Here is a 21,604-nt window from a genome sequence, read left to right on the forward strand (position 1 = left end):
TGCGCAGCCACGCTCGCTAATTCACGATGTCGTTCTTTTTTTAAATAGTCATTTATTTGTTCCCTCTTTCCCACGTTCATTTTAATTTTACATTAAACCAAATGCAGTATCTAAGAGAATTTGCTCGTAGAGATATCATTGCTCCTTCTGTTTTATTTCTTCTTACCTGCTTTCATACTCATTTACATAATCGTACAAATGCGCTTCACTGTTGTACTACGCTAACTTTGTGTATGTAACCTGCATGTAGCCTTACTAATAAGGGTGTAAAACTATCCATCTTTATATTATTAATGCACATTGCTCTTTCATGTGTGCATTATGCTTTATTTCAATTTCATTTTTAATCCTGATCCTTGTTCCTCAAAATTTCTCCTGCCTTCGGTTGTTCATTAACTAGTCGAAAGCATCAAAACAGGGCAATAAAATGAAACGCTCCTATTCCTCCTGCAAGAGAATAGACGAGATACCGTTTGTTTACTACTCGTCTACAGAGCTTACTCGATTTTCTTATGCGTTACAGCCTTTGCAACTCTGGATCTTTTTTTTAAGAACAGCGTATATCTGCCTTCTGGAAGGTAACAATTGTAAAGGGAAATGATAAATGAAATCAGGCAGATTTTGGTTGGAACATTTCTCATACATTTAACTTGAATGGCTAAAGTTTCGTGAAATTAAATTCATTTTCAAAACAATTAATATTCGGCAGCTCTTAAAAACTTTAGTAACCTAATTATACCCATAACTAACATTTTATATTAATTTTTTATTTTTTTTACGTTATACTATACATCAATTTTTTTACGTTATATATACGTTGTATATTTGTTCGTTTTTTACAAGCATCAGCAGTAGCGGCAGTGAGCGGCGTCGCGCAGCGGAGATGCCGGGCGCCGCCTGGTTTCTATGCCTCTTCGCTCCGGCGGCCTTCGGCAGGCAGCTCAATCTGCCTTGTCTCAACTCCACGTACATCCTCAACGTCGTGCTGCTGGAGGACGACGACGGCTCGCAGTGGAGTATGAAGGAGGTGGAATTAGCGGTGGATAGCGCCATCGAAAAAGACAAAGAACTAAACGCGGCAGCAGGTGACAACTCTTAGGCAGTCCAAAGAAATGTTTAAATCTGTTTATCTGGGTAGCAAGTGTACTTTGGTTTAGAACAAAAAACACAATTTAACATTAGAACATGTGCAAATTAGGAGTAACACAATAAAATTAGTAATAATTTCTTCTGTTTTCTAAAAAGTTACTGATATCTAGTTGGATGGCTAGATGAACACTGCTTCAGTTCCCAAACTTCTCCTCAGGGGCACCTCAGCCGTTCCATGATTTTGTTAAATTTCACCAACAGCTCAATTAATTAATTCAATGTATTGGTTTAAAAAGTCAGTGAGAGATTGACTAGCTGTGTGAGGTGTGCTAGTGGCCAAGTCAAAAAATACATGGCTGCACTGGACGGTCCCTGCAAATACTAGGATGATTTTAGCAGAGGTTCTGAAATGGCGAAGCTGACACACTTTGACAGGCATCATATCATAGTTTTACACCAACACGAGGATAATCTAAACATCATTTTCTTTGCCTGCCTAAGACTTTTGCACAGTACTGTGTATGTATATACACACACATATATATATATGCTCAGGAAAAAACACAATTTAACAGTAGAGCATTTGAAAATGAACAATAAAACAATAAAAACTAAAAAGAATTTCTCCTGCTCTCCAAAAAGTAACTGATATCATGTATGATGGCTAGAAGATCACGGTTTCAGCTCCCAAACCTCTCCTCAAGGGTACCTCAGCCATTCCATGTATCCAATAAATGTCACCGCCAGCTCACTAAATTAATCAACTTTATTAAATTGCTGAATTATATATTGCTTATCAAAACATGGTATGATAGTGGTCAAGTAAAAAAATACATGGATGTATAGGATGGTTGCAGAAAATACTATGGTGACTGTAGGAGAGGTTTTCAAATGGTTAGGCTTACATGTATAAGGTCTGCTTATCTGACATTAAACTGACAAACACAATACCATAGATTTAAAGCAACATAGTTTTAAAGGACCACTTAAACGTGTTTTTTTTTAATTTTGCACACACACACACACACACACACACTTTTCATAGCACAATTGGAAAGGCAGGTACCAAATAAAATCAACATTTAACTGGACTAACCATCTCTTCTGTATGTACTTCTCTTAGGTCTGAATTTCAGTTTAACTGCTAACTATCGTGGATTCAACACCTCCCTGTACACACGCAAGGGGTGTCCCAGCAGTGCCTGCGGGGGCGTGGGCATATTAAAGGAGTTGATTGTGAGTATCAGTACCAATTATAGTAAGACCAGTTTCTAAATTGTGTTGTGCCGCTACATATGTGCCGCTACAGTGTCATGTTCAGCAGCAGTACAATCCAAATCAGGGATCTTCCTACAATGCCTAGACGTCCATCTGTTCCATTTCGCTAACAGGCTAATTTCTGAAATGCCAGTAATGTGTTAATGTGTGTGCATACATGCTCTGCATTGGGGGTGTAACCCAGAATTGTTCCCTATGTAACCTGGGATAGGATGGATGGATGGACATAAGGCCAATCCAAAAAGTCAACAATGCAGAATTTGTCTAAATGTATTGTTCTTTGGTGTTTTGCGGAGACATTATTTGAGAAGCTGAGATGTCGGCAGCTGTAATTCCATATAAAGCATACCGTTTATGGAATCTTTTTGGCGTGTTTTTGCATATATCGGCCATCCATTGTACCGTGTGCTCCCATGTCTGCTGCAGAAACAAAACGAGGTTGGCTGTGCCATGCTGGGACCGTCCTGCACGTACGCCACCTTCCAGCTCACCGAGTGAGTCCTGCCATGCATCGCTCTCTCTCTCACCTGTCGCCTCTATTGCCTTCCTCCCCCTGTCTTTTCCTCTCATCGTTCTCACTGACTTTTCTAGCCTCACTGCAATGTTTCCCTATCTGCCATTTGGAAAACAGCCAAAAAGGGTAAAGTATTACTTGATTTAAGAATGTAAGAACAAGTATCAAAAAAGGGTTATATGAAGCTGTCTCATTTGAGAACAAGGAAACTTACCAGAATCAGCTTCTTTCAAATTAAGAGCTCACACAGGCAACCTTTACACCTCAGCGCTGTCGTAAAATACCATAAATCCGCATATACGGCTGTTGATTTAACAGTATCATAGCACTTAGCCAAATCCATGCATAATTTATATTTATTTTCTACGCCTGTTTTCCCAACAGAACCAGTTAACGGGGGCATATCATGCTTTTCTGGTTTTCCAATTTCCTTTAGTGTGTTATGCAGTTTTATTTGTATGTAAATGCAAAGTGTTAAGGCCCAAAGTACACACCAGAAAAACCACTCATCACTAACCTGCCTGAAACTCCTCATTGGAATTCCAGGCAGGTGGGCAGTGGTGGTGTAATGATTAGGAAAGTGCACTCGTGATTGAAAGATTGCAGGTTCGAATCCCCGACCAGCAAGGCACCACTGAGGTACCCTGAGCACGGTACCACCCCAAGCACTGCTCCCCGGGCGCTGAATTAGCTGCCCCCTGCTATGTCACATTATCACACATGGGTTAAATGCAGAGGATACATTATGTTGTTGTGCACTGTGTGGTGTGGTGTGTCAACAATGACAATTAATCACTAAATTCTAAATTCTAGCCCTTATATCAGTGACATGGTGAGGTCACTTCATGACACAATTATTGGAACAGAAAGTGTAGGGCAAGTGGACCAATCTGGCAAACTGACCAATCAGAGCACAAAGGGCTCATTGAGGGTGAGGCTTAAAGCTCAAACAGAGTGTTTCGAGCAGAAGGTGAATAGAGATGTACAGTATGAGAAAGAACATGTGTTTTTGGAACTTTGACGTATGTAAATCTATTCTGGTTGGCCCTAAAAATAAAATCATGAACAGTGAAAATACGAATAATAGGGCTGCTTTAATATTTTTTTAGTTTTCCCCTGTATCAATGTATTGTATTTTTTTTAATTTTGATTGCTCTTGGAATTATTACAGTATATCACTGTAAAAGACAAGTAATAAAAGCTGTAAACAAATTTGATTCATCAATCAGTGATTACAGCAGTGTGTTGGGACAAGTCTCAGAGTAACAGAGGTGTTTTAATGGGCATGTTCTGAATATGTGCTTTTGACTAAGCCGGAAAGCCAGTGGTGCAGCCTGACTGCGCTCTGTTTGCTGACCAGCACTTCGCCTCCCTTTTGCGTCTTTCAGCGCGGAGGTCGGGATAAACCTGAGCATCCCCATCATCTCGGCCGGCAGCTTCGGCCTGTCCTGCAACTACAAGGGCAACCTCACCCGGATTCTGCCCCCGGCGCGCAAGATCTCAAGCTTCTTCGTCTACTTCTGGAACTTCACTCACCCGGGCCTCAAGCCACGATGGGAGACCGTTTTCATCTACAAGAAGCCCGACAACACAGAGGACTGCTTCTGGTGAGGTCCCAGCTCACACCATGGCAACCCAGTCTGTCCCTTTGGGTAATCATCATAAAGTGGCCATTTATGGTATTTTATGACAGCCCTGAGGTGTTTCGAGACCAAAGTTGTAAAGGCTGTCTGTGTGAGCTCTTAGTCTGAAAGAAGTTGGTAAATATCAGCTTTGAGGGAGGAAAATGTGATTTTCAGGGTACATTGGATAAGTGAACAGCTGGGAGGTGCACATTCAATACAGTAATTAAAATTAAAAAAATAATTAAAAAGCTGACAGCTTCATCTGTAGTCCTTTAAGGTGGCAGAAGTTTAGGACTGAAGTTTCCTGGTCCAAAGGTTTAAAAATGTTTGCACTACTAACAATAATTGACTTAAATAGATAAAATAAAAGATCTAAGCATACTTCTTGTCTAAGGTTCAGTAATATGTAAGGTAAGGAGCAGGCACTGATTACAGTGCGTTGCTGCACCCACCACACGACAAACCACCTCAGGGATGAGAACCTGAGTGCAGCCATGTGGCGGGTGATACCTCAACACCACCCTAGTCCAAATTGACCAGTGCAAGTTTTCTTCTGGTGGCTGGAGTAACAGTCCTGCTACCAACTCCCAAGTTTTTCCCTGTAAGTTGGAGGACCTGCTTGCATGGCTGGATGTAGATTAACGTCATACCCAGGATGAAGCAACTGCAGGTTAAGGACCTTGCTGAAAGGCCCAATGGAGTAGAATCACTCCTGATATTCTCAGGACTTGAACCAGAAACCATCGAGTTGCTGGCACAGATCCCTAGCCTCAGAGCCACCGGTCCACTTAGTAATATGTAAACCATGTGTTTTTTGGGGATGCCAGGATCTCTGTACATGGGTTTATGAATGCTTCATGCGCACCTGAGCACTTGTAAGGGGAACATGTGTTCCCTTGATTTTTGTACAACACATGGAAACAGGTGACGACATCACATGCTTTTTTTGTGTCAAATGCAGGTATATTAATGCTTTAGATTTTGACAACTCAATCAGAAAGGAAATACTGAGAACAAAGGAGAAAATGAAGGAGAAACTACAGAAGAAAGACAGGGAAAGCAACTGTATGTATCAACCTCTATCACTCTATTTTAGTGCTTCCCAGTCTGGTCCTTGGGGACCCAGAGACTATCCATGTTTTTGCTCCATCCCAACTTCCTGCCAGACAGTCCACATATTTGCTGCTGGGAGCTGGGAGGGAGCAAAAATGTGAACTGTATGTGGGTCCCCAAGGACTGGATAAGGAAACTGCTACATTTCCATCCACACTCAGCGGGCCCCAAGTGTTTTCCTTTGCAGAGTATTTGATGCCCCTATCATTTCTCCAAGATCCAAAACGGCCAGCAAAACAGCACAGAAAATACCTTCCTCTTACACACCCAAGTACATTGACACACTAAGATGTTTTTGCTCTTCTTGTTCAGTGTTCATCCTCTGTGGATGTCAGGAAGATTTCCTCAATCTGACATGGGGTGTGAAGCTGGATTCCAGCGTCCTCTTCATTGACCTTTACAAGTCAGTCTGACCTTCTCACTACAGCGGGACAAATATAACCATGGTTTCAGTTACCCATGGTTTACCACAGTCTGAATAAAAAATTGAAAAATTCCAGAAATAAACAGTTCATAAGTTTCAAACAGTGTGTGCCAAACAAGTACTGGCTGTAACATGATGAAATCTGCCATCCCAGTTGCACACAGTACATCTCCCTCTGTCCTCATACCCATGCCTCCCCACAGACCTCTCATCCTGTCCTCATACTACGCCTCCCCACAGACCTCTCATCCTGTCCTCATACCCGCGCCTCCCAACAGACCTCTCATCCTGTCCTCATACCCGCGCCTCCCCACAGACCTCTCATCCTGTCCTCATACCCGCGCCTCCCCATAAACCTCTCATCCTGTCCTCATACCCGCGCCTCCCCACAGACCTCTCATCCTGTCCTCATACCGCGCCTCCCCACAGACCTCTCATCCTGTCCTCATACCCGCGCCTCCCCACAGACCTCTCATCCTGTCCTCATACCGCGCCTCCCCACAGACCTCTCATCCTGTCCTCATACTAATGCACGTTTCTAGTTAATTGCTGAGAATAAAACAGTGATTGAAATCATGTCTAAAATAACATCTTTCCTTACCAGCCATGAGTACCATCAAAACACGACAGCTGACTCAGCCATGCAAAATGTTCTAGTCCTCACATTACCGTACCAGAGAAACTACTCCAGTTATCCCTACAATCTTTCAGGAGTAGAACAGGTAAGACATTGCCTATGTTTTTTATATAAACTCTTTTATAGTTTAACTTTTTGGGTACTGGGGGTTATTTCGTTGATATTTTTTCCTTCCAATATTTTAATAATATGACTTGGTTGTACCAGTACCAAGAAGAGAACTTTTGGATGAATGTTCAGGTGTATGCAGTGCCAGTCAATATTCTCGGCACACCTACTGAAATTTGTTTTCATGACAGCCCTATGCACACCTTGAGGTTAGGTAGAACTGTATTATCTTGTGAACGAGGAAAGAGATGGAATGCTGTGACAGATGACTTGGCCCCCCACAATTCCCTTACCTAAACTGGTTTGGGATGAGATGGACGGAAGAGTAAGATCAAGGTAGCCAACTTGTGGCCAGAGCTTGTGGAAACTCCTTCAGGCCTGTTGAAGAAGCATTCTAGGAGGCTACATCTGGAAGCTGGGTGAATGAATGCCAGAAGTCGGCAATGCTGTTATTAAAACGAAAAAGGGCTATTTTGAACAGTCTAAGTTTTGAGAAATTTTTGAGATGTTGAACATTTTCTTGGTCGTTGCAATATTTCATATGCATTTCTTCATCACCTCAAGGTTTTTTGCTATAAGGTGAATACAATGGCTAAAATAGGGACAACCCAATCATCTCTTGATCTTTGTCTCTCATGTCTGCCTGGTTCTCCATCATTTCTCCCCAGATAAAGAGACTGAGTGACTATGTCATAGGGTATCATGACAGTGTCCTGCTCTTTGGACACGTGCTAAGGCAGATGGCAGAATCACCCCCCATCAGCATGGAAAACAGTGGCGAGCAGGAGGTCTTGACAAGTAGTCCCTTCAGGAACATCTCCTTTGAAGGTATAGTTCCTGGGAAGGACACTGACTTTGTAGGATGTATTAAGAACATTCTAGAACAGAATAAACCTCACATAGACTAGTTACTCCTGGTGGGGCCACTCGAATAGTGTTGCTACAAGGACCCCTAGATACATGTTTAGCAGCTCTAGAATAAAAATGTGGTCTGTCTGGCAGGGAGATGGGAGAGAGCAAAAACGTGGTATACTCACATGTATTTGTTTGTTTAGGAATGGCTGGGCACTATGTACTGGATGAATACGGGGACAGGGATGTGAATCTTTCCATCCTTTATGTGGACAATGTTGACAATCAGGTAAGCTGACATTTATCAGTCACAACACAGCCATCATGATTAATGGTGTGTGGATGCCATTGTCAAAATCAAGAAAAGAGGATGATGGGAATGTTAATTTCACTGCAGGTAGCACATAAAAAAGCAGGGAATATGAAGTATTTTGCTTCTTAAAATGGTGAAGAGACGAGGTGCAGGAATAGAGGAAGAAGCATTCTCAAGTCTGCCAATGGTGAAATCGATATTCAGTAAAAGCCAGGGATCGGACACTCTCGTAAAGCAATAGCCGGGATACAGTTTGTGTCCCTTCTGATTGTGATCTTTCAGGAGCTGTACCATACAGACTCTTTGATGGACGGGGTGGGGTCTCTTGACAAATTTTACTGACCAAATGGGGCAACTTGAAAGGGAGGGACTTTCAGGTTTCAGATCTTTTAGGTTAATGGGACAGGTGCCCAGCTGCCCCCACCCCCTGCACATCCCTGCCCTCCACCCCTCTCTTCAGATCTGACTTGAGTCTGTTCCTCCCACAGTACAAGCTTCTGTTTGAGTTTGACACGTCCACCAACGTGACCACAGTTGTCAATGAAAAGCCTTGTTGCTTCCTGTGGGCTGATGGAGGCCTGCCAGATGACCGCCCCCTGGTAAACGGTAACAATGCTTACCTATTTTACATCATCTTCCATTGTCGAAGACCAGTTCCAATAATAAGAACAGAAGTACAGAGGACGGTAAAAACCCCGGATGTCGTTTTTGCCCCACTCCAAATATCAAGGATACATCTCTCGCATCATCACCAAACAAGACAAATTGCATGATTCATTGCGCCCCAAGTTTGTTCTTGGCAGGCATGTTAGCAAGACCGCTCTTGCCAAGACCAGTCTTGCATTCTTTGTATTGAGAAACATCCTCCTTCTCATGAGGTAGTATGGTATGGATTAGAAATAGGTTATGAAGGTGTCAATCATAAATTCCTAACTTGGATAGACCACATTGTTCCTGACTCCTCTAGAGCTCAACATCGTTGTCCTCATTCTGGGGATCGTCTTGCTGGTGATGTCAGTCATTGCTTTCGTGTTCTACAGGTATCCATGCCCTCTAACCTCACACTGCACTTACGATCAGATCCCATATTTTAATATTCCCTTTCTGATTCCTTCCATACCCCACACCACTGCTGAACGGTAGACAGCTCATCTGCTAGTTCATTGCAGTGATAAAATATCTTCTGGGCGGCAGGCAAAACAAAAGAGCACGTGAGATCAAGAAGAGGTGGTTCCATATCGAGTCCAGCCTCATTTGTCCCGTGGATGGGAAGGAGCACAGCCTAGTCTCCTTGAAGGTGAGGTCTTCCCTGTCCACCCCACATCCCAGCCAAGCAGGGCTGGGCAGGGCAAAAGCAAGCTCCTCTCACCCTGCTCCTCTCTTCCAGCTTGTCATGGATTCCTCACTTTCATCCCTGGTTCATGTAGCTCATGTTTTGTTTCCAAATATATTTTTATCATGTTGTATGTAGTAGTACATTTTCAACACAAATGATAATTAAGATCGTGCAACATCAGATGTGGATAGTTCAGGTCCAGAAAGCACAAATGCAAACCAAGGTTTTGTTTCTACCAACCAGTTGAGTCCTCTGTCACTATGATTCTTTATACGCAGCTGGTTGGTTGAAGCAAAATCTTTGTCTGAATTTTTACTTTCTGGACCTGAACTATCCACCTCTGATAATTATCCATGTTGTACAGAGTTAATTTTGGTGTGTCACAGAAATGTGGGATTAGGGGTCCCCTGGAGTACTGTTTTAATATAATAGTCCTCTGTCGTTTTCTTTAAATTAATCTCACTCTCTATTTCTTGTAACAGATTGATGAAGATCACAGGAAAGAGAGCACCGAGAGAATGCATGTGGCTCGCTATGACAAAAAGGTCCTGTTATGTGGTTCAGTGTGTGGCCACCAACCATTTTCCTATGGCTTCCTCATCTTTGTCCTGCTCTGAAGGAATCATGATAAAATAAGGCAGTTTGGTGAGAAAGGTATAACAAAGCTTGTATCCTTTCAGATTGTGATTCTTAAGGAGCTCTACCACACAGACGGCTATTTTAGCGAGACCCAGAGGATCGAGCTCAATGCGGTAAAGTTCATCAGCCGTACCTTCTAGTCCCCCATCTGTTTGTTACTCTGTCCTTTTTGCAGCCGACCTCAACACGGGACTTTTGAGACCTCACAAGTAGGTCAACACTGGGACTCAGTTTCTTAGCATAACCTGGATATTATAGGGCCTAATATTTTAACTACGACCCTCACAGGTTCAACAGTAGGGCCTCATGTAACATGTCCATGTTTTTATTTGCTGGGCAATCAAGTCACATGACCACCAATGTTGGCCCGGCTACTTGTGCCTGTCTTGCGGTCCCACCCCTCCCCTTAGCCTCCCCCTTCTTGTTCCTCAGTTGCTACGCATCGACTACTACAATTTGACGAAGTTCTACGGCACGGTCAAATTCGAGCATGGTGTCTTTGGGGTCTTCGAGTACTGCGAACGGGGATCCCTGAGGGTAGGAATGGAACGGTACCTGGCTGGACTGTCTCTGATGGATGGCCTGTCATTTGGGTTTACCCAGTGACTGAACAGATGGTCATATTTACAGCCGGATGCTCATAAAAGCTTTTCCCGTCACATACCCACAGCTCTCTTCCATGTATCTTTCCTCCTTGTAGTATGTACTGGATGATAAAATCTCCTACCCAGATGACACCTTTATGAACTTGGAGTTCAAGACTTCGGTCATGTATGACATTGCCAAGGTACCGTATGAGCAGAAGGTGTGTGTCTATATGCAGGAAATGAGAGTAATTACAGAGGAAAATTTAATCTGCGATTCAACACATGGAAGTAAATCTGATGCAGTGTGAGTAGGTGTCACGCGGGCTGGGGACTGTTCCAACACGTGAAAAAATGTATAAACCAGCCTGATTTACGTAACTTTTACACCAATCCAATGCGTCCTTGTATACTTAAGTGCAGGAACTTAATTCTTCAAGAGGAATAACCTCTAGGTCATCAGGTCATGTCCATAGCCAGTGTCTCACTCAGGTTGTCATTCATGGTGACCCGTGCAGGGCATGTCTTACCTCCACTCCAGCAGCATCAGTGTCCACGGGCGCCTGAAGTCCACCAACTGCGTGGTGGACAACCGCATGGTGGTGAAGATCACCGACTTTGGCTGTAACACGATCCTGGTCCCGGGAAAAGGCAAGGTCTAACCTACACTCATAAAAAGTAATAAACAAGCAGTAATAAACTCCACTGCTGTCATTAAGGAGAGACAGTGAGAAGCACTGTGAGTCAAAACTCCATACCTGTGATGGGAAGATTACTAGTTCAAATCCTGTGGCTTGCAGAGTGAACATATGTCATTTGAGCCCTTGAGTGAGGCCCAAAGACCCCAAACCCTGCTCCATGGGTGCCAGATAAGTGGCTAACACTATACTGTAACCCTAAACCCTTTGTCACTCTGGCTTTTATAGGAGAATAAGATAAGATGTGTGAAGACCTGTACAAAAGGCAATAAACAAAATATCATAAAATGTCATTATCAATTGAAAGTGAGTGACTGGAAGCACAACATGACTTTAATTTTTCACTCTACTAGACAAGAAGATACCACAATCTAAACGTTTTTTATCTTGCAGATGATTTGAATATTTAGATAATGCTACAGTTGTAGACCTTCTGTTTTGCACACCGAGTTTGTTTCACTAATATATTTATACCTTTATGTCCTGTCTAACTGTTTATTGTCTGTTTCCCACAACTTCCTTGCCATTGGAGTTGACACATCTTAAGGGGATTTTACCATATCAATGACACCTGTGATTTTCCCTGCTCACCCTGGTTCCTCACCCCTCGCACGTTCTCCTGTTACCTCATCAGACCTGTGGACAGCGCCGGAGCACCTGCGCAGAGGAGGCGTCTCCCAGAAGGGCGACGTGTACAGCTACGCCATCATTGCACATGAGATCATGCTGAGGAAGGCCCCCTTCTACACCAGGGCCTGCTCCGACACTGCAGGTAAGGCCAGGAAAATGCACACTGAAGTAAGATAATATAGTGCTCTGTCAAAACGAGTATAGTGCTCTGTCAAATGGAGAGCAGAGGAGTACAGCGCTCTGTCAAAATGAAAGCAGAGTATAGTGCTCTGTGAAAACGAGTATAGTGCTCTGTCAAATGGAGAGCGGAGGAGTACAGCGCTCTGTCAAAATGAAAGCAGAGTATAGTGCTCTGTCAAATGGAGAGCAGAGGAGTAGTGCTCTGTCAAAAGGAGAGCAAAGGAGTATAACGCTCTGTAAAAAGGAGAGCAAAAAAGTATAATGTTCTGTAAAAAGGAGAGCAAAGGAGTATAGCGCTCTCTCAAAAGGAGAGGAAAGGAGTATAGTGCTCTGTAAAAAGGAGAGCAAAGGAGTACAGCGCCCTGTCAAAATGAATCGGGTGACTGGAGGTCATGTTTTTATGGGTCTCTTTCTTTAGAGAAGCTGTTCAGAGTGGAGCACCCCACACCCACATGTTTCTTCAGACCTGACCTCGGCTTTCAGGTGCAGGGAGAGGCAGAACAGGAGGTATGGCCACTCCAGCTGACCGTCTCCTTGGTCATCCCACCATGTGCCCAAATTGGTCCAAGGGCGTCACCCCTCCATCTGTGTGTCCCAACGCTCACAGCTGCACGGACTCATTAAGAACAGTTGGGACGAGGACCCAGAGAAAAGAGCGGACTTCAAGAAGATTGAGAGCTCCCTGAGCAAGATTATCAGGTGAGCGTAAAAGCTTATCAGCATGTGACCACAGCTTTTTAAATTGGGAAAAGTCAGACAGAATTGCCACATCTGAAGGAAATGATTCTTTTTGCTATTTGCACAAGTATGAGTACATTGGAATGCTTCTTCCAGTGCTGTTGGAGCATTTCAGGGAGTTAAGGTCCTGGCAGATGGGTCCAGTGGAGATTGCTCTGCTAAGGCAAGGGCTTGAACCAGCAACCTTCTGATTACAGGTCCAAAGATTTAGGTCATTGAACCACAGTGCACCTCATGTCTCAGACTTACAGATCACAAAGAGAATAAACAAGTATGTGTTTGCGGGGTCTGTAACTCTGCAGTAACCTCCACGACCGGGCCAACGAAAGCTACATGGACAACCTGATCCGGCGGCTGCAGATGTACTCCCGCAACCTGGAACACCTGGTGGAGGAGCGTACGGCTCTCTACAAGGCCGAGAGGGACCGGGCCGACTGCCTCAATGTCATGCTGCTGCCTGCGTGAGTGTGGGGGGGGGGGGGGGGTGTTGGACTTAACGATGAAATGACATTTAAATCCGAAGCTGCCTTTTAGAAACCATTTGAGCACCTCTGTGGAATCCAATCCCAGGCCACCAGGAAGCTTTTACATTCTGAATTCAGAAGATAGGGCCAGCTGCTTTTAGTTTGTGTTGTTCAGAGATAGAGAAAGGACTAAGGTGAAGGCCATTATCCATCAGTAAAGTGACATGACCCTCATGTGACCCCAACCTACCACCCGCAGTCCCGTAGTGAGGTCCCTGAAGGAGACGGGCCACGTGGAACCGGAGCTCTTCGAGGAGGTGACCATCTACTTCAGCGACATAGTGGGCTTCACCACGCTCTGCCAGTACAGCACGCCCATGGAGGTGGTGGACATGCTTAACGACATCTACAGGAACTTCGATAGCATCCTCGACAACCACGATGTCTACAAGGTATGAAGGGTGGTGGCATTTTGGCAAGGAGCACTATTTCACGTCCATTTGGAGACCTTTTACTATTCTTGCACATCAGGTGGAGACCATTGGTGATGCCTACATGGCGGCATCAGGGCTTCCACGCAGGAACGGAAACAGGCATGCTGTGGACATCACCCGCATGGCTCTGGATATCTTGTCATTCCTGGGCAGCTTCAAGTTACGCCACATGCCCAGCCTGCCTGTATGGATGCGCATCGGGATCCACTCAGGTACAAGATACCAGGCCACACCCACTTCAGGGTCAACTCGTGTCAAACACCAGGCCACACCCAGTTCAGGGTCAACTTAGGTATAAAATTCCAAGCCACACCCACTTCAAGGTCCACTCAAGTACAAGAAACCAGGCAACACCCTCTTCAGGGTTAACTAGAGTATAAGACACCAGGCCACACTCACTTCAGGGCCAACTCAGGTGTAAGACACCAAGCCACACCCACTTCAGGGCCCACTCAGGTACAAGATACAACGCCACTCCCACTTCAGGGATCAGTAAGGCACAATATATCAGGTCACGCCCACATCGAGGTCCACTCAGGTATCATCGACCAAGCTACCGTGTTAGGGTATGACCTGTTGCATCATGTTACATATCCTCTTCAGAATTCCTTGAAAAGGAACATTACAGCCTTGTTCATATTTAGTAATTAGTCGATCCTTCCACATCACGGGGGTAAGGGCGCCCCCCCAAAACAAAAAGACATGAGAAACTCGCGATACAAAGATCACTGCAAGATATCATGTGAGAGGCCGCCCAGCTCGGCGTCGTCCAGATCAACATTTATATTTTATGCATTTATAAGTTAATAAACTTTTTGTCCGCTGGCCCTCGCGTGTCATCTGCAGCTTTCGCAGAGATTCCCTTTTACTTTTTTATGCCTCCCTTGCTCCCTATTATACAGTATATCAAGACTGCAATGGGGTCGAAGTCACAATGCAGAAGGGTGGACTGTACACGGATCAGGATGTTATTTGTATGCTGTAGGAAACTTTCATCGAACGGGGCTGTCCTGTCATAGACCATGTGTGCCCATGTGTGACCCTGTGCTTGTTACATCTGTTTCTTTGTATAGGTCCCTGCGCTGCTGGGGTAGTGGGTGTGAAAATGCCGCGCTACTGCCTGTTTGGTGACACTGTTAACACCGCCTCCCGGATGGAGTCCACAGGCCTCCGTAAAAACCACCTGCTGGGACATACACACATACATGCGTTGAAGCTACGCAATTGTCTACTATTGATGCATAAATATGCACCTGAGCAATAATAAGCTGATCTCCTTTCCTGGTGCTTCCCAGCTCTGCGAATCCACATCAGTCAGCCCACTATTGAAATCCTCCAGAGGACAGACTGCAAGTTTGAGTTTGAGAGGAGAGGGGAGATCTACCTTAAAGTAAGCAAGCCGAACGTCGGTGGTTTCTCCATTGACCTAGATTTTGCTCACTTTGGAGATGTGAACTGAAAAACCATTAAATTTCAACAACAAGCCCCCAGAGGTGAGGGGTATAGACACAGACCGGTTTGGGCTCCAGATGACACAGAATGGAAGAAGCAGGCAATAGATGGAATCTGTTTGCCATGTATCACTGATTTTGGATGCGGGCCCTCCAGTTCGGTTCAGATGTGTAAAATGTCCATCCATTTTCTATAACCGCGTATCTTATTTATGGTCATGGGGGGTCTGGAGCCAGTCAGGAGCCTATGGGCATAAGGCAAGGAGCAACCCAGGATGGGGTGCCAACCTATTGCAGGGCAAACTCAGACACCAGTCACACCTACGGCAATTTGGCAATTCCAATTAGCCTCAGAGGTGTGAATGTGTGAGTGAATGATGTGTGAGTGTGCCCTGCGATGGGCTGGCCCCCCATCCTGGGTTGTTCCCTGCCTCGTGCCCATTGCTTCCGGGATAGGCTCCGGACCCCCGGCGACCCAATAGGATAAGCGGTTTGGAAAATGGATGGATGGATGGATGTTTTTGGACTGTGGGTGGAAACCGGAGAACCCAGAGGAAACCCGATGATGACACGCAAACTCCACAGACACATGGAATCCTGGTGGAGACTCTGAGGTGGGAGGCAACAATGCTATGTATGACTGTGCCACCCCTGTGTAACATTTTATGTGTAAAAGGACCCCTACTATTTCTACAATGTTGTAGGTGTGGACCGGGAAGGTATGGGGGGGGAGGGACAATGGTGAAATCTATTGACGGTTTATTAAATACGGTCAGTTGAAGCCCCTTGAGGCCCCTGGGCTTCAGCCTGGGAAAGCCTGTGCATTAAAGTTCCTCTGGAAACCATGACTCAAATGTAATGTGTATGAAATTAAAGGTCCCCAAGCTAACCAGAGAGCTATGGGTCTCCCTGTGTGTTCCAGGGTAAAGGCACTGAGACGACCTACTGGCTGACGGGCATCACTGGCGAGGTGTATAACCTGCCCACCCCCCCCACGGCGTGAGTCCCAACCAGCTGAGCCCTCGGCGCCATCATTCGCTGTCCAGTGTCATGTTCTCACGTCGGCCATTTTAGAGACTGGCAAGCGACTGTACCGCAGCGACTGTAATCATAGCCACTCCCCTCCTCCTGTCTCCTTACAGAGAGAACTTCCTGAGGCTGCAGGAAGACCTGGCAGGCATGATCAAGTCCACCCTGGAGAAGCGGGGGCGTGCGGAAGGGCTGGACAGGAGTAACACCCTCTCCATCCGAGGGAGGAGGAGGAGGAGGGACGAAGGCCAGGCTGACTACCAACCGGAGTACCTTCACTTGCCCACACTGAATGATTTTACCACGTACCTATAGCCTTGCAGGTGAAAAAGAAAGCGCCCTCTGCTGGTGACTCCTGAGTCCAGCTCTGTGGTTCTCACAAACCATGAGTCTCCATTATTCTGTGAGTGACACTCCACTAAAACGACAAGAACAACCAGGACCAATACTTACGAGACAACTGAACAATATACTCAATAATATTGCATCCCAATCATCTGCCTATAGACATGTCAATCTAATGCATTTAACCCATACACCCTATATTTACCTTGTAAAACCAGACTGTTGTCTACAAAAAAGTACATGATCTTTACATATGATATTGTTTCTTCTAATACCTGTGTGGTACTATTGGTTTTTCCTTTGCAACTTTATTTTTGATTTTGATAGTTTCTTCTTCAGTTCACTTGTTCTTTCACAGCAGTTATCATTGATATCCTAATACTACATTTCATGTAGCTCTGATAGGTAATATGTTACAAAATGTTTTATTACAGCATGCTTTGACAATATCCATGCATTTCAAATGTGTGTTATGCTAATAAAGTTGCTTTTTGCATAGCTTTGTATGTGCTAATGTTATATATCTACGTTAAATGTGGGAAGTCATGTCCCGAATATGTCAGGTTCATAAATCATTTCTCTTCAGATCATTAGAAGGATCAACTGCCAAGGTGAATGGAATTGTTTATTACTACATCAAGGTAAATACAAAACTGTCAAAATGAAAAAGGCTGACAACTGAAGACTTACTGCATTCTGTAAATAATATTTCTTAATTTATGCATTTTTTGTAAGGCCTGTCTGTCTCTGGGTTACAGGGACAAAGACTACCCAGAATGGTTCAAAACCAGCTCTGCTAATCTAATGAAATAGTGTGTTAAGTAGTAAAACGTAAATCATACTAGGAAATCTAAGAAATAGACTTAAAAATGCACATATATTCAGATGATAGCATTAATAAAATTGGCACTTGAAACCTTAGCCTATCATTAGACAAATCTCTCATTTTCATTACGCACATATTTTTTTTTAAATGCATTGCAGATTTCAGCAAGCAGGTGTGGAATGTAAACCTGCGAAAAAGTGTCTATTCAGTAATCTGCAAAATATCAGTGTCTAAAAATGCCACAAATTTTAATGGCTTACAGGAGCAAAGGTGGCAAATGAGCTGTACCAAGATGCAGTCGGACCTAGCTTCATCTCTGAGATCTGTTTGTGGGATCCTGTCACTTCAGGGGCCACAGATTGGTCACAATAAAGGCGGGAAAGCCCACACGGCCATCCCAGATACACTGAGCATAACAAACGGATCACGGAGGATTGCATGGGGCCCGGGAACCAAATCCATTTCCTTTCAGATCAGCCCAGAACCGAACATACTGTCATCAGAACAAGTTTTCATAACTCACAATGCTGTGCACACCTAACTAACATGAACCCCATGCAAAGACACGTGTGGCTAGAAGCTGGCCGTGTGCGAAGGTACGGCTCCCCTCTCAGCTCGCCTACTGCACCGTCTTGGTCGTCACCAGTGCGGCGTCCCCCAGCTCTGTGGCAGGAAGTGGGATCCCGTGCTCCTTCCTGCCATTGCACACGTGCATGCTGCTTTCTCCCCGTTCATCACACCTCGCCGCCTCCCTCCAGATGGACTCCATTGGGTCCTGCCCCCCTGGGGGGCCTCCATTCTCATACGGAAAGGCTGCTGGGGGCTCCTCTTCCTCCGCCGCCATTGCAGGCCGGTCTCTTCCTGCCTCTGCATCTGCCTCAGCTGGCCTCCCTGCCTCAACTGACACATCAAGCAAAAGAATCCTGCAGTTACTCTGCATGTCAATAACTCCACAGGGGTTTTATTTATCCTTATATTAATTACACTCGTCTGAGCTTAAAGGATTTGGTCAGTCTCTGCTTCTTTGAACAATCACTGACCAGATTTTCCAAGATGGAGACTTCTTGTGTGCAGGGCAATGGTGAGTAAACACACATGCTTGTTTGTGCCTGGGGTGTATGCATAAGTGTGTGCTCATATAACCAACGGATGTCGAGTCCCTTGAGATCACCCCTGCCCCCCCACCTCATAAAGGTGGGAACAGAAACTTTATTTTAAATGGTGGAAGGAGGGTTGTCACACTTCATTAGTACGATGTACCCCCTCCTCATTTTCCTTCACACTCCACTGGTCAGAAATGCGCAGACAAACTGAGAAAGTGGTTGAACGAGAGATTAAACCAGGCCGAGACAGTCGCCACGGTTTCTGTGACACGGAATGCCCTGTGATGCACATTGCTATGGCATCGCCAGCCCTGCCTACCTGCGCCGCGGACGGGCCTCCTCTCCCTCCTGAAGATCAGGCACCACAGCAGCAGAGCTAAAAGGGACACGCTTATGACGACCGTCACAGACACCCAGACGGGCTTGCTGACCACAGGAGTCTTTGAGCACGAGGCTACGGTATTCAGCTTGACGGCAGTGGGGTCTGGATGAAAACATTAGCAACGATCACTAATAAAAATTATTAATTCAATACTTTTTTTTAAATCTTGCACATCAAATATTATAACTTGCTGTACTGCAATCCCTAAACTCATGTTCACTAAATATGCCTGATAAAAATAAATGATGTTAAGACTGTAACAAATGATTTTCAAGTATAATTTCAGCTAAAGACAGGCCAGTTGGAATAATATTGAAACAGCCAAGAAAATCCTAGTAATTTAAATGGTATTGTATCTGAATATATAACTGTCAATAGTTAGCTTGCATATTATCCCCTGCCCACCACCACCCCCCCCTCCCACACACACACACACACACACACACACACACACACACACACACTGTGATTATATCCATTAGCTTTTTAGAGGAAACCCACAGTGTCCATCACTCTGCTCCTCCCCTGGGACTCACCTGTCCCCTTCACAGGCATGCATTTATTGATCAGGCTGTCCCAGAAGCAGTCTTTGCCTGCTGCCATGGATGCCAAACTCTCCGCGGCGGCGTCTGCTGGGGAAGACCCTGCGAGCCACACGTGTTGTCGGGCTGCACTTGGCAGAAAGAAAGAGGAGAGGCGGGTGACAAAAAAAAGAGAACAACTTCAAGATATTTGACTTCCTCTGCAGTGTAGGAAAGAATGAATCACCGAGGTGGTCCCATGGGGCAGCCTGCCATGATGCTACAGCCAGATTACACTAGAAGAATCATGTACTGTACGGTATGTATCAGAAGATGATTGACCACACCTAAAGCTTATATGCACCGTAAAAAGGATTGCAGGGTGTAACCAGTACTTTCCAGTGACACCTGGGGAGGGACAAGGGTGGAGGTAGGGGGGACAAGCCCCTCTCCTCACCAGTAATCACTGTGTGTAAGAAATGGGGAGTAATGGTCTGGGTCTCACAGGCTTATAATTTGTTTATTTTAGTACAGGTACATGTGGATTATTTTTTCACATATCACAGTCCTATAAGACACAAAGAAATACATATATACAGATAACGCTTGGGGTCAGAGTAAAGTTTAATCAAGTAAAAGTTTATTGTCATTTCAAAATATGCAGGCACACGCTGAAATGAAATGGCGTTTGTCTGACACTTTAAATATAGCTTTACACTTAAGAAGACTTAGGCACACCATTAAATGATGAATAAATAAATATGCTGTGCAAAAAAATTAAAAACGTGCAACTTTCAGTGCAGTACCATCCATTGTTCCAGCACCACTGGAGCATTATTTTGGGGTGAGAGGCCTCGCTTTAGGGCCTAGTAATGCTAGGGTCACTATCTTGGCCATGGGGATCTATCAAACTGGCGACCTCGCAAACATGGTCGCAAACTCTTACCCCACAAAGCCACACGCTGCCAATAAAATGTCTTCTTTCGATCCTCTGTCCCCATGGCACACGATGAACTGGCAAGTTACTAAATGTAATAGTATTATAGTTGCAGTACTTACTTAATCAATTAGGTGGTACCATGCCGTTGACTGGTGAACAGCCTTTTTTGCATGTCTACGCGATGATTATACTTTCTGAGTTGTACAGTGGAAGCGTATTCGCCGTATTTCAAGTTATTTGGGTGTAAGGTGGAATTTATGTCATTTCATATTCAAAATCACATTTTACTTGTGACATCCTTCTACATTAAACTTTAGTCGCTAATTTACCCAGGATTCTCATTCGAAAAGTGAAATTAACGCGACAGCTAAATATATCCCAATATTAATTTGCGCGATATAACAATTTTACAGTGAACAATTCCATTCTTACAGTACAAATTTTAAAATAGGGCATCCTACAAATATTTCGAAAATTGTTCGAGTGTTTGGCAGAGTTGGGAGCTACACCCCTGTGCCGCATCAACCCTCGTTACATTGAGTCATTAACACTTAAATTCACTTAAAATTTACATGTAAGTATAACCAGGTGATACGAGGGTATGTAAAAGAAACTGGGGAATTAATTGTATCAGTGATTATTTTGCCAAAGCGTAAGCACCTCGTGTGATTTCTTTGTTTATTTTTGGTGCAAAAACGGTCAAAGCAAATACGGTTTGCTGTCAGTGGGTGTAATTTACTCTACTAATACGAGGATAACAAGATTTCCATAGTTTTAAGAAGAATATTTATTGTAAAAGAAAACGATTTAAATATTTTTCCCGATTATTTGAAGAATTTAGGACTCCCCACCCTTTGCAAGAACGCTGCAAGACCTTTTGAGGGAATACATTCTTCTTAAACTCACCTTTATCATTTAAACCTCCTACATTTGAAAAATACGATGATTTCCTCAATGAAAGTACACACAATACTGTAGCTTTTCATCCGTATAGCACTAGTAAAGACTGCCTTTAGACAGACTTATTACATATTTAAAAAATCATCTAAAGTATCAGTTCTGCTCACCCAGCACAGGAGAGTGACTCATTTCCTTCCTGCAGTACAAACCCTGAATAACCATACAGCCAGCTGTGTGGTGCACACTACTTGCGCAATTTCCTTCAGGAATCACTTAAAAGCAGGGCAAAATTCAACTCCCAAGAATAAAAGCCTCTTCTGGTACAAACGACATGTACAAGAATATGTAAACACCCTAGATTCGGCAGTGTATGAATCAGAAGAGCAGCAGT

At 44.3% G+C, this 21,604-nt stretch overlaps 2 protein-coding genes across 3 annotated transcripts; one reads left to right on the forward strand and one right to left on the reverse strand.

Moving 5' to 3' along the window:
• The first annotated feature begins 458 nt into the window (after nt 1–458).
• On the forward strand, nt 459–17,004 carry LOC125718516 (guanylyl cyclase C-like). Its single transcript, XM_048992420.1, has 28 exons — nt 459–578; nt 844–1,085; nt 2,213–2,325; nt 2,794–2,861; nt 4,270–4,488; nt 5,468–5,571; nt 5,932–6,022; nt 6,648–6,765; nt 7,457–7,616; nt 7,844–7,929; nt 8,442–8,559; nt 8,921–8,993; nt 9,148–9,250; nt 9,772–9,834; nt 9,970–10,041; nt 10,361–10,465; nt 10,629–10,715; nt 11,031–11,163; nt 11,845–11,982; nt 12,439–12,527; nt 12,628–12,719; nt 13,061–13,219; nt 13,482–13,674; nt 13,754–13,928; nt 14,790–14,888; nt 15,012–15,106; nt 16,090–16,166; nt 16,310–17,004. The coding sequence occupies exons 2-28, from the start codon at nt 884–886 to the stop codon at nt 16,509–16,511; spliced, it is 3,234 nt and encodes a 1,077-aa protein (XP_048848377.1). The 5' UTR covers nt 459–578; nt 844–883; the 3' UTR covers nt 16,512–17,004.
• Nucleotides 17,005–17,135: 131 nt separating this feature from the next.
• Nucleotides 17,136–21,585, reverse strand: LOC125717943 (uncharacterized). Of its 2 annotated transcripts, none has more exons than XM_048991334.1 (4): nt 21,381–21,585; nt 19,389–19,520; nt 18,790–18,954; nt 17,136–18,267 (listed from the first exon to the last, which is right to left on the reverse strand). In XM_048991334.1, exons 1-4 carry the CDS (start codon nt 21,433–21,435, stop codon nt 17,987–17,989), a joined length of 633 nt encoding a protein of 210 aa, XP_048847291.1. In that variant the 5' UTR covers nt 21,436–21,585; the 3' UTR covers nt 17,136–17,986. The 2 variants fall into 2 exon arrangements, with proteins under 2 accessions (XP_048847291.1, XP_048847292.1); XM_048991335.1 differs by having other exon boundaries at nt 21,220–21,519.
• Nucleotides 21,586–21,604: the final 19 nt, after the last annotated feature.

Source organism: Brienomyrus brachyistius, chromosome 22 (genome assembly GCF_023856365.1).
Source record: "Brienomyrus brachyistius isolate T26 chromosome 22, BBRACH_0.4, whole genome shotgun sequence".
Lineage (NCBI taxonomy): Eukaryota > Metazoa > Chordata > Actinopteri > Osteoglossiformes > Mormyridae > Brienomyrus > Brienomyrus brachyistius.

Bases quoted from the DNA above. Each gene is read 5' to 3' on its own strand.
- LOC125717943 (XM_048991334.1), bottom strand. From the start codon at position 21,435: ATGGTTATTCAGGGTTTGTACTGCAGGAAGGAAATGAGTCACTCTCCT. The intron at 19,521-21,380 runs GTGAGCAGAACT...TGCCAAGTGCAG, and splicing joins GAGTCACTCTCCTGTGCTGG to CCCGACAACACGTGTGGCTC. The intron at 18,268-18,789 runs GTAGGCAGGGCT...TTGATGTGTCAG, and splicing joins GAGGCCCGTCCGCGGCGCAG to TTGAGGCAGGGAGGCCAGCT.
- LOC125718516 (XM_048992420.1), top strand. From the start codon at position 884: ATGCCGGGCGCCGCCTGGTTTCTATGCCTCTTCGCTCCGGCGGCCTTC. The intron at 2,862-4,269 runs GTGAGTCCTGCC...TGCGTCTTTCAG, and splicing joins GCCACCTTCCAGCTCACCGA to CGCGGAGGTCGGGATAAACC. The intron at 13,929-14,789 runs GTACAAGATACC...TTCTTTGTATAG, and splicing joins GCGCATCGGGATCCACTCAG to GTCCCTGCGCTGCTGGGGTA.